Raw genomic sequence first — 12,890 nt, 5'->3', positions numbered from 1 at the left:
ATCTATTCATCTTACTGTTTCCCAGCTGAGTCGCTGCAGAGCAAATTCCTCTGCTTCTGTGTATTCTTTAAGTGAAGTGTTTTGTATTGTGCCATTCTCTCCTCACAGATGCAGATAAATTCTGTTTTGTGCTGTGGATGTGCTCATTGCCATCTAATAGTGTATGTCATGTAAAGGTTGAAGCAGCTGAGTTTGATCAGAGGAAAGATGGTTGCCTCAAGCAGCAGAGGCAACCTTAGCAGCAGCCCCTCGTTGTCTCTTCAGTCCATCCTCGCCAGACTGGTTGGCTCCAGGTCCGTTGTGGAGAGTCTGCACTTAGGTGACACCTAAGATATAAGCAATGACACTCACCTATGAGCACCTCCCTCAAGTGCACAGAGTACTTTCAAAGTCAATTGATTTCTCCAGCTTTTTGCTTGCATTTGTTTTTTGGTTTATTTTTATTTACACTTTGGTGTTTTAATACGCTGGGAAGCATTACATATTTGCATTTCTGTCTAAGTTCTGACAAAATCAATAATTCTGATTAAAACTGATCGGATACTTTTATTGGAAAGTCATCAATGTTGTGTTGCTATGCTAGTGGGTGTGGCTGTTACAGAGGTTTAATTACCTGACCTTTAATTCAGCCTTGTGAATCAGCCACACAGATGCGCTAAAGTGTCAATTTGGGGCAGTGGGTAAGTGTTTACTGCACTTACATGAGCTGAGACCTAACAGCTTTCAAGTTGTGGAAAATCTGCATGGAAACGTGTGTTAGAGGACCTCAGTGACCACAGGATAATTTCCAAGTGCATTATTATGCAGGCATTATAGTTTCCACGGCCAGTGTGTGATGGCCGGCTTGTGTACGAGTGACGTTCTGTAATCAGATGGTACATGCAAGGCTGTCTGCAGGCGACCACATGCCAGAGGGTTTGTGAAAGACACTAGACCACAACACGTGCAGCAACTACTGCATGTGCCCTTGAGGAGAATTTCTCAAAGTGGATTTGAAAAGTATAGAACAGGAATGGCTGCATTTTCATGTTATATGGAATTGTACTTTCCCATTGATTTTTTTTTTTTTTTTTTCCCCCTCCTCTCTCTCTCCTCCCAGCCCGCTGCAGCCAGCTGTAAAGTATGTAAAAGACATCCCCCTTTTAAACAAATTGATTCCAGATAGTCTCTTACAGTCTACAGGCTAATGTTTGTCATGGTTGCATGGTCTTCCTCATGATATAAAAAAACAAACAAACAAAACTGACTTGCTTACTACCATAGTTACTACTACACTCCCCATGATGCGGTATTGTTTGGCTTGTTTGAAAACTGATATAGTTAATCACAATGAGAAAAGTGAAAGACATTATACATGAAGTGGCAACCGTGGCGCTGGGGGTTGGGAAGCGCATCTGTAACCGGCAGGTCGCCGGTTCGATCCCTGGGCTCTCTGTCCTGGTCAAGACACTTTACCCTACCGCCTACTGGTGTTGGCCAGAGGGGCCGATGGCACAATATTGACATTTATTTTTTTACTTTGTACTTTTTTTTTTCTGTCAGTCTGCCCCAGGGCAGCTGTGGCTACAGCTTGCCTCCACCAGTCTGTGAATGTGAGAGTGAATGAATAATGGAATTGTGAAGCGCTTTGGGTGCCTTGAAAAGCGCTATATAAATCCAATCCATTATTATGAAGTGTATAATGAAAAATTGGTATAAAAGGTTGTGTTAATCCAGTGTATACTGACATGTTAAAGAGGATTTCATGATCTAATTTTGATTATGATCCATGCCTTATAGTTGACAAATGTCAAGAGCAACAACAAAAAAAAAGCATAAAATGACATTGTATAGCAAAGCAATTTTTTTTTTAATGAGATTTAGATTATGTCTTATTGTTATGAACCATTATGAAGTGCTATAGGTACATAAACTACAAATAGATGGTTTTAACCCATTGGTAGGAGGCCGCTAGGCAACATAATGACATCATAATTAGATGTGGGAATCACCAGAATGTTAATGTAACATGGAGTTGGTCTGCCATCAGTCTGCAACTGAATGGGGTCAAGTTGGCAATTACATGCAACTTGGAAATGTATCTGATAATATAATAATTAGCTGTGATAACCCATCAAAAACGCATATCTGTTGCTGTCTACATACATAGGAATTCACATTTAATTATTACATTTGTGCTCATCAGCCTTCCCGTTCTATAGGAATATGACCAGAATACAGCCAGCAACCAGTTGTCTACATTTATAAATCAGTATTATTTGCAAACCTGTGGCCATCTCTCTGAGTGCAGTGGCAGTCAGTCCAAGTCATGCCGCGACTCTTTGCAGAAAGATTGCACAGGTTGCCTGGTAGGAGTCAATCGTTGCAACGCGAATACACATTTAGTCAACACAGCTCGTAGTCATTGGCAAAATGTGGGGGGGAAAAAAATCAGTACACTGACCAGGCAGCCATGAATTTTTGTTTGGTGGATGCAAGGAAATTGCTGATGAATTTTTACTCATTAACTTGCTCTGAATTAGGAGGTGTCTTTTTTGGTTTTGTGGGGTTGATTTTAATGTCAAGCCCTCTTGTTGCTACTATTCCCTGACTATTTTCATTTATTTAATGAAATACCAATATTTGGTGTCTGTGTATTGTTACAGTATCGCTATGTAAAATTCCACAACACTATTTTGTTTTTTATTTGTTGATTCTCATACATGTGTGCTAATTTGATTGTGCAACTCCTAATTGCGTAGGAAGAGTTCATGGAGAGGCCCAAATTTTGTGTATGGGCACACTTCTCTTTTCAATTTCACTTTCTTACTCCAGTGGACATGTGGTATGACCAGCTGAGGTACTATCCGTCAGTTCTGTAGCTCTTTTGGCTTGTGAAGAATATTTGTTTAGAAGTGGCCCGGCTCTCTTTTATTGTGACTGTGCGAATCTTGGCAAAACCTGCTTGGTCTTACACAGATGTCACACTGTGTATGACTAACATAAGGTAGCTTGTAATGAGTGATGGACCATATGTCTCAACTTACAGCACTAATGAACTAAATGAGCTGACAGCTTGATGAACTGAACATTTGATAGATGCCTTCCAGAATATGCCAATCACTCCCCTACATAATGAGGTTACTCTCTTATGCGGTCATTAATCTGTGTTGAGTCTCATCAGCCCTGTTATTGCAGAGTTTAACATAGCCTGCATTAAAATATCATTTAGTCCAATTAAATTGTTTTGAATTGCACTTCTCCCCTCGTGCTACTACCTAGTCTGCTACAAGCAAAATGCAAGTATGGTGGTAAATTATTTATTTATGTATTTATTTATTTTTTTAATTGAATAAAGCATATGCATATGGGAAGTCGGTAAGGATCACGGCAGAGTCGTTAGGCATAGCCATCCCTGCATTTGGAACTATAACTGTGATGTTCTGTGTTACCTCTGAGATCTCTGTCATCATAATTGTGTACATCACTTCAGGTCTGGGGGATGGGGATAAGAATTTATCATGCCAGAGACACACTTGGGGAGCATGCCACTATTCTCTTCCTTCATACCTACTGTGTCCAAGAGCATTTAAGCTTTGAGGAGCTCTTCCCGAGGGGGTGATGTTGATAATTAAGTCAAATCTTAGCTCCCGTATAGTAAGTACTAACACCAGTGCCCAGCTGTTTATAGCTGCCCTGGGAACCAGCGCATTTTCCAGGATTAGAAATCCTTTCCTAGTTTGCCCATGTGAAGATCAGAGCCCTCCCCCAGCAACAAATGGCCTACCAGCCTGCTTGCCAGGGTGTCTGGCTGTCTGTATTGGTGTCATTGAGACGTGCCTTCTACATCCAGTCTCTCTTATTTGTCTCAACGTACAATGACCCATCATTACTGCCATGTCAAGGAGACGGAAGCAACCAATCATATCTGGCCTCGCGGGGCTGGTGGAGCCAATCAGGTCTAGAATTCCCATGGTAACTTGTGCCTGAAAGCCAGGGCACAGCCAATCGGAGCAGAGAGTGCCACTTAGCTATTAGGGTTTAATTGCCTGTTTCCGTTGTCATTAATAAAAGTTGTAACCTCTCTTTTTAGAGACTGTTATACATTCAGTGAACAGCACAGTGCCTCGGCATGAAAGCAGCCTAATGGCATTTGAAAGAGCGTAACACAAGGGCACATGCACAGTGACGTTTGTGTATCATGCTCTGTTCATTCACTGTACAGGCCAACAACAGTGCTCAAGTCGCTTGTCAACCGAATGTCTTTTACCCTTCAGATTCTCCTCTGTCTCTCTGGCCAATCATGACTGCTTCATCCATTTGTGCACAGACCCTACCATTAGCTTAAAGTAGGTCATTTCAGGCCAGGAGGGAGCCAGACTCAAGTTTGCATGGTCACTTTCTCTCCTTTTAGTTTAGCCTGCTTCTGACGAGCTTTTCCTTTCCACTCTGCTCTACATTGTGGTGTTTTCTGCTCTGTTCTTCCTTATGTAATGGCTGAGCAGTAAAGCGGCGTGTGTGTGTATGTCATAGCCGTTTCCATGGTTAGAGTGGCTGAGAGCGTAGAACAACACAGCATGCCCCAATCTTGGGCACTGTAGTGAGGAAAGACTTTTCCATTTTCTTTCTCCAGGTTTGCCTGTTTCTTAGTCTTAATTGCCTTTAACCTCCCCTCCTTTGCTCTGTCAAACTCCGAAAGCAGAAAAAGGTGTAGTTAATCATGTTGCATGAGCCAACGCAATGTTGTTTTTTTAATGCATTTTTTTTATAAAGAAGGATATCCTTTTATGTTGAAACCCAAGTCCATTAGGCACCATCAGATGTTCAGATCAGGTGGTAATTAATAAGACATTACTCTGATCAATAATTGATTGTCTTTCATTTAGTGGCAGCCTATGGTTGCTTTCAGGGTTGGAGTAAAAGCAGCATTCAAAACGTGTTGGCATGTAGGGTTTGAGACAAATTCAGCAAAGTCTCAGCTTCCTTGTCAGTTCTGATAACACAAAACGGTCACAACATGATTTCTTACTCACTGAAAATCTTACAGTCTGTTCCATAAGTTCAGAGAGAACAGACAAGATATGATTCCTGCATTTACATTTTAAGCGACTCTTACAAACCAATGTGAAGCATTCTCAGAGGCACTTAAACAAAGAACACATGTTGTCATTGTAAACCCACTCTGCTCTTAATGTGCGCCAGCTTTGCTTTGGTTTTGTGTAACAAATGGGTTTTTCTTGGTACATGGTTGAGCGTGCAGTCTGGTGCTGTGGGCAAGGTGCTGTGTTCTCATTTCAGTCTCTCTAGGGAGAGCTCCACCATCAGAGAGAAATGATTGAATCTCTTTCTCTGCTCCATTTTCACTCATTTCTCCTGGAGTGGATCTGCCTGTGCCCCCAGCACATTGTAGAGTGTGCGTGTGTTGTATGCAGATTCCGATGTTGGCATGTATACAGGCCAGCATGGGTGTTCTTCACATTATATAGCTGCCTATGCTTGTAGTGCTGAAGCATTTCTTTCAAATGTAAAACTCTTCTTTTGTGCCTCTTTGTGTTCATTTTCCAGACGCTGATATGCATTGAGGATGAGTGGAGTCGGCGAAAACTCATCTGACCCTGGCAGGGCAGAGTCACGGAAACGCAAAGAATGTTCTGCTGAACTTCTTGGACCCAGGTATTTGGTCCCTTTAGGAGTTATGTTTTTGACATTTCTGCGAGTTTTTGCTGTGTACAGTTAAATGTAATGTGGGGCAAAGTAGTTATCATGCACTAAAGGTCAGATCCAGTTTTAGTCGGTCCACACAAATGAGTAACGACTTTGCAAAGTTGTCCGGTTCACAATCTCCTGCACACATTTTTCTTTAACCTATTGTAACATAAATGGAGTAGACCTGATTTATTAGCAGGCTGATAATATCGACCTATATTAGCTATTTGCCAATCTATCGGTATCTGCATTTATAACTGTTAATGAAGGAAAAGACGAGAGAAACACCCTTCAGCTGACTGACGCTGAATAGTTTGTAGACCAGAGGGCACCCTTCAGTTTCCCAATCACAAACACAGCCACCTGCTGACTGAGCAGAGTCTGGCAAATCAGAACGTAAATAAATAACTATATAGATCCAATGTGGGGGAAATGTTTGTTTCATGTGTACGAAAGAGAAAAATATTGGCTGACATATTGAAATAAAGAGTTTTTAAGTCGGCAAGAATGTTAAAAATCCTATATTTAATCGGGCTCTAAGTGTAATATTGGTTTACCCTTGTGCCATGTTAGCAGCGTGAAAGCTCCTAGAAGGATGAATTGACACTAGTGTTGACTCTCCTCGATGCCTCAGTAGATATATTGCACTGTCAGTGTGCTGTCATTTGGCAGCTTTCAAAATGAGAGGCCTCTTCAGCCCTACTCAGGAAAAATGTGTGGACACTGGAACCCTGGTGTAGTTTTATAGATGGATGGACTTTGCTACCCTGGAGCTGTTTGATGCACTTCCACTCTCTTGAACCTTTAGCCATCAATCTGTATCGCCCGTGTTGTGTTACTGCTGTCCTCAGTGCAGTTTCTCACCCTTCTGTTTTTGTCTCTGCAGTCCCAAACGGAGCAACGAGAAGCGTAACCGCGAGCACGAGAACAAATACATCGAAGAGCTCGCCGAGCTGATCTTCGCCAACTTCAACGACATCGACAACTTCAATGTCAAACCTGACAAATGTGCAATCCTGAAGGAAACTGTGAAACAAATCAGGCAAATAAAGGAGCAAGGTACAAATGGCAGCCTCTAATATTTTTGAAACGTGATATTTTGTTGCAGAAACAATCAAGATCCCTACAGTGCAACAGCGAAAGGAATACGGAGTTATTTGAGCTGTTTATTTTATTTTATTTTTTTATTTCTTTATTCCCATGAAGTTCTGTAATTTTCCCCTTTCAGCTTTTTTTTATGTCATAAAGCCCAGTTTTATACCATGGCTAACCTTAGTGAAAACACGTCAGTGGCTTTGACACAGCTGCAAATCAAATTCGTTGCTGTGTTCTTAGTTGTGCCTTTAAAGTTCGACACAGCTTCCACGGGTGGCTTTGTGTTGACAGAAACCTCAGATCTGATAGCATAAATATTATGATTTGGGATCTGTTTCATACACAGTAACTGGTGTTCTTATTAAAGAGCAGCACAATTGATTTAATGTTCCCTCCAACACTCATCATACAATGTGGATGAGCCAGAGCAGTTTTTTTATTTCTTTTTTTTGTTGGCTGCCAGTCTTTCCCAGGAGCGCTCTGAGCCAGAACATCAGGAAAATCGATCAGCATGTTTGGTTGTACTCGCTGCTGCCTCTTTTTGTGTGTGTGTGTGTGTGTGTGTGTGTGTGTGTGTGTGTGTGTGTGTGTGTGTGTGTGTGTGTGTGTGTGTGTGGGTGGAAGTAGGGGTCTTTAGTAAGTGGTAGAACACTTAAAGCTTTTAAAAAAACAGGGCTTCTTCTCTTGCTTCAATTTGAAGGAACGTGCTGATCTTAATGTTTTACCGTCGCACAGCCGAAAAAACAGCCGAGTGGCTGGTAGACAAAGAGTGGCCCACTCGAGGTGTGTATGAATCAGACCAGCTGATGATGTCATCATGTTTTGTGACTCACAGAGCCAACTGTTATGTAATGGTGATGCAAAAATCACAATCAAATTCTTGCTAGCGTCTGTTGCTCCCACCCCCTTTTTTTGATGTCTTATTCTGTGCTGCCTTCTTTTCTACCTCCAACACTTCCTCTCTGCATTATCATCTTTTTTCTTTCTTTTTTTAACCCTTTGCTATAATGACATCCTCTGCCTGACTCTCAAGGCAAAACATTTTAGTACAGAAGGAACCCCTGAGGGAAGGACTAAATTTTCCTATTCTGCTTTGTCCTCCATACGTCAGCGGCCACGTAGATGAACCTTTTTGTGTGTGTGTGTGTGTGTGTGTGTGTGTGTGTGTGTGTGTGTGTGTGTGTAGTTAAAGCAGGAAGCTACTGCATCTCATCCTGCACAAGTGAAGCGGGGATGCTGTGAGCTTATGTTATGTCCTACTGTTATTTGCTTTTCATTGCACCTCATGTGTTTAATGTGATCTGAAACAGAGGTGTAGTTATTTTTTAGTAGTATATTTTTTTTTTCTGTTGTCCACATTTAGTTTACTTTCTGCTTATAGCGACAATATTACATGTATTCAAATACACTTATGTGACTTAATATCTCTCTCTGATTGGTGACTTCCTGTAGAGATGTGCCATGTGGTGAAGATGGCCTTTGGAAAAAGGAACGAGAAAAAAAAAAGCAATGAATTCATCCCTGTTTGTTCCTCTCACACTGTCTGCGTACATTTTCCACCCTGATTTGGAAACTGGTTGCAATTTTCTGCGTGTCTTTTCTCTTTCCAGCTTGTTGCACCTTCACAGACAATATGTGGAGAAATATGCTTATAGAGCCTTTAGAATAATGGCATAGCCAAGAGTTTTACAGCTTTTTTTTTTTTCTTTCTTTAACACTCCGTGTTGGCAGGAGCACCCAGTTAAGACTCATAAAAACTGTGGACTGGGGTCTGTGTAGCTGCTAAGCTGAGCCTAGTACATTATTTATTCCAATATTCAAAATATAAAAATAAACTGAGCAAATTGTTAAATATCTGAAAGAAGGAACAGTATATAGCAAATGTCTTGTTAGTTGTGTGTTAAGCAGCAATTGTTACCCAACTGGTCAGTCCCTCTCTGTGTCTGGCACAGTTCCACAGTTCTCCAGACAGAAAGGCAGGGAGGGCCGCACTGACACTGAGTGATGGGTCTGCACCCAGGGCAGCTGTGCTGGTCTACAGGGCCCAGCTGGGCCCAGAGAGGCCCTGCTGATGCGCACATCATTAATGCTGAAAGAGATGAATTTGTGTCTGTGCGATGGTGCACAAACCCACAAAGCCAAGGGAACCCTGCATTTGCTTTCACCCTTCCAAAAAGAAAATACAAGGGACGGGATAATTTTGTTTGACTCTTACCACAATATTTATTCACCATATGGTCAGCCTGCTTCTTGGCATCGTGCGAAAGCAACATCCCCCCCCCCCCCCCCCCCCCCCCCCCCAAAAAAAAGAAGAAGCCAGAAACGACAACAACAACAAAAAGCCCAATGATATTCTGCCTCACATCATCATCTCTAAAAGTAGGGCAGCCTACGCTTTGAACATAAGGCTTCTCTGCATGGTTATTAACCCACTCAAACGGACACATGCATCGCATTATAGCACAGGTACAGGAGCTTACAGGATATTTATATTTATTTATGTTTGTTTTGTTTGTTTTTTTTAAGTGGATTTTGATTGGACATAAGATGAAAACAGTAGTAAATTATAAGCCATACGCATCTGTGTGCTCAGTAATTCATACTCTCCATATCCATTAATAGAAAATCAACAGGAGTATTGACTGCTACAACTTGTTTTCCAATTTGGAACAACATTGCTTGGACACCATCAATGCTTAATTGTTTCCATATTGGCCTTTTTTGTTTGTTTGTTTGTCAGGGCTTTGGCATAACAGAGTAATCTAAACAGTGACTGCCCCCCACAAGGCAGCTGTGTGCTCTAACACACCTTTCGCACTGTGCTGCTGCTCTGTGCTTCGGTGTGAGCCATGGCCACATGGTTTCACAAAGGGGACCGATGTGTTTGCTTTGCAGCAGCATGGATACCTGTTAAAAGACTCGTCAGTGGGTGACCTCTTTTATAGTATGTGGGTTAGTTTCAGAGGAAAAGTAAAGTTGTTTGTTTCAGCCTTTTCTTTTTCCATGTTTGACAGTACAGTACGTTACAGTTTTCTTTTTTTTAGTAACTTCCTCATTGTGAAACAGTAAGGAGCCCTGACACAGTCTCTTAAATTTTTACTAACTTCGCTTTTAACAGAAAAAGCTGCAGCAGCAAACGAGGAGGAGGTGCAGAAGGCTGACGTCTCATCAACAGGCCAAAGTGTGATCGACAAAGACGCCTTGGGACCAATGATGCTGGAGGTGGGTGCACGGCCTTTTCCTCCTTACTCATAGCGCCATATGTGAAGAAAATATTATGAAATGCCAGACTCGTGCTGAAGTACCCCACACTGCCAGCATCTTGTATCCGCCCCTGATTGGCTATAAATCACAAGCGGGCCAATGGGGCCCCGTTGTACCACGAAGGACCACTGGAGTGCTTACATATAATAGGAAAGAAAGCAACAGCCTGGCGGATGAATCAGTCCATTGAGCCTGTCCTCTCACTCACTTCCTCCCTCCCTTTCTCTCTCCTGCTTGTTCAGTTCTCTTTCCTCTCTGTCTCTCCCTCCCCATCTTCTCTTCCTTCGCCTCTAGATCTGTCCTGTCATGGAATATTTATAGCTCTCCTGGTCCAGCGTCACTGAATCGACATACTAACTCGCAGCTAAATATAGACCAGTGCAGCCTGCAAGCTTTCCCATCTGTCAGCAGCCCCAAAACACAGCGATCGGCCATTCACACCCGCTCCGCTCTAGCCATGTCCCCGTCCGCCAGCCCAGGCTAATTACAGTGTGCTCTGCGGAGTATGGCTGTCGGCAGGAAATGCACCCACGCGCCCCATGACCCTCCTTCAAGGCCTTCTGCTGCCCACTCTCATGCCAACTCAAAGACGGACAAGGCTGTGAAGAAACATTAGTGTGCTGTTGTTTTAACCTTCTGGGAGCAGTCTTCTTCTGTCACATGATTTATTGTGGCATGTAGTTTGCATCCTTGCTAGCCCACGCGGTACAGAGGCTGTTGTGTGTTTCATGCATATTTTTGCCTCTACCAACAAAGTGTTAAGCATCACTGTCATACAGTACTAGAGGCATGTTTGAATTGCTTTAAGACAGAAATGTAGAAAATGGCTAATATTAAGCGAGAATTTATGAGAAGAGAGAACTCTGGTTGGAAAGCACTGCTCAGATTTAAATAATCCAGAGAAATTCCCAGATTCCTACCCTGCTGCAATTCATTACCTGCTGTGTAGCAATATTTAATCATATGTGAAAACAATAGGTTCTATGATATCACTCACAATGTATTTATTCAGGCTTTATTAATTTGTAGTTGCTGTAGAAATGTCTCTAGTGTTTATATTTAGTATTTAGGGAGGGTGTTGCAAATTAAGGTATTGGCTAAGAACATTATGCAAGAGTGTCTGGAGGAAGGCAGGCGTTGGCACTAGAGTGTTTGCTCTGTTTTTGTTTGCCCTACTTGTGCAGTTCATGGCCTTTCTTCATGCAGACTGGACTTACACAACCGTGTTGCATTTTGGAACAGCTCTGCTTCATGCAGTGATAGATGAGATCTCCTTAATCTATTTTCAGATCGTGCTGTGTTAAGGCGTGCAAAGGAAAACTTTCTTCTCAACATGATCATGTGTTCCCGGGATATGGGTTTGCTACATCCAGACTTGTCTGTTCACTGTAGATTTGTTAGGAAGTGTAGTTTGAGACATATACACTATAGTTATAGATGAGCAAGGATGCCAAAAACCCAACACGATACAAAATAAACATTTACGTTATAAATCCTCTTGCTACCCATTGAACAATTCATGTGACCCTACACGCTGACAAGTGTGTGTGTAGTGTAGATAATGTTTATTTAAGCTGAGGTGAGACACCTTGAGAAGAGTCTCTTGCGTCTTATCTTGACATCAACTTTACAGCATTACAAGCAGCAGAATTCCCTTTTTAAGAGCTCCCGGTGATTTGATGGCCTAATTGACACCACCTTGTGTGTAATGGCTGACCTGGGGCTGTATTCTTTCAATTAAGTACTGCTCCTCCTTCACATCCGCCCGTCTCTGCAGGCACATGCTTTTATCCTGCTTTTTATCAGCCACAGCGATGGTGAGCGTCTGTGGGAGTGATCCATGTACCCGGCACATGGCGTACTAATCGTTCCTCTTCAGACACAACTAGTACATGTGTCGGCTGTCATGGGGATGTTAGCATCAGCAGTCGTTGGAGTTTTTAGATAAACTGTGCCTTCACTGAGTCGCCTGGCATTATCTGTGAGATCATAGAGGTAACAGTGCAAGGCAGTCTGCAACATCGGCTGCAGACTCACCCACCCCCACTGCTGCTGTTCCACCTCAGACACTTCACACCTCCTCTATTCACCCTGCTCACTCCCCCCCACCCCCAACAACAGCATCCAATACACACTCAACACAAGGCTCCAGCCTGTCTCTTTCAACCACCCAGGTTAGGAGGGAACTGAGGAGGATTAATGGCAAGAAGGCAGCGGGTCCAGATGGCATCAGCTCGAGGGTCGTCAGGTCCTGCGCGGACCAACTGTGTGGGGTGATGGAGCACCTCTTCAACCTGAGCCTGAGGTTGGGAAGAGTTCCACAGCTCTGGAAAACCTCCTGTGTTGTACCAGTGCCAAAGACTTCACGCCCCAAGGACCTCAACAGCTACAGGCCGGTGGCTCTGACATCCCACCTGATGAAGACCCTGGAGCGGTTGGTCCTGGCTCAGCTTCGGCGCCTAATAAGCTCATCACTGGACCCACTTCAGTTTGCCTACCAGCCTGGCATTGGCGCGGATGATGCCGTCATTCACCTCCTACATCGTTCCCTCGCTCACCTGGAGACCGCTGGAAGCACTGTGAGAATCATGTTCTTTGATTTCTCCAGTGCCTTCAACACCATTCTTCCCTCGGTTCTGAAGGACAAGCTGGTGAACTCTGGAGTGGACCATCACCTCACTACCTGGATCCTGGACTACCTCACCGACCGACCACAGTATGTGAGGACTCAGGGCTGTGTGTCGGACAGGGTCGTCTGCAGTACGGGGGCCCCACAGGGAACGGTTCTGGCTCCGTTCCTCTTCACCATCTACACTGCAGACTTCTCCCACAATTCCACCCAGTGC

General features: G+C 43.2%; 1 protein-coding gene across 7 annotated transcripts in view; it reads left to right on the top strand.

Moving 5' to 3' along the window:
* ncoa2 (nuclear receptor coactivator 2) overlaps nt 1–12,890 on the top strand; it is a 63,907-nt gene that overhangs the window by 26,152 nt on the left and 24,865 nt on the right. For all 7 annotated transcript variants that reach the window (XM_080864978.1, XM_080864976.1, XM_080864980.1 and 4 more), the window contains 3 exons: nt 5,545–5,652; nt 6,572–6,744; nt 9,899–10,002. In XM_080864978.1, coding sequence (XP_080721104.1) covers nt 5,564–5,652; nt 6,572–6,744; nt 9,899–10,002 — 366 coding nt within the window. In that variant the 5' untranslated portion in view covers nt 5,545–5,563. The remainder of the gene's footprint in view (nt 1–5,544; nt 5,653–6,571; nt 6,745–9,898; nt 10,003–12,890) is intronic.

This window comes from Rhamphochromis sp. 'chilingali' (genome assembly GCF_963969265.1).
Source record: "Rhamphochromis sp. 'chilingali' genome assembly, chromosome: 18".
NCBI classification, from domain to species: domain Eukaryota; kingdom Metazoa; phylum Chordata; class Actinopteri; order Cichliformes; family Cichlidae; genus Rhamphochromis; species Rhamphochromis sp. 'chilingali'.
This window is presented reverse-complemented; position numbering and strand designations above follow the sequence as displayed.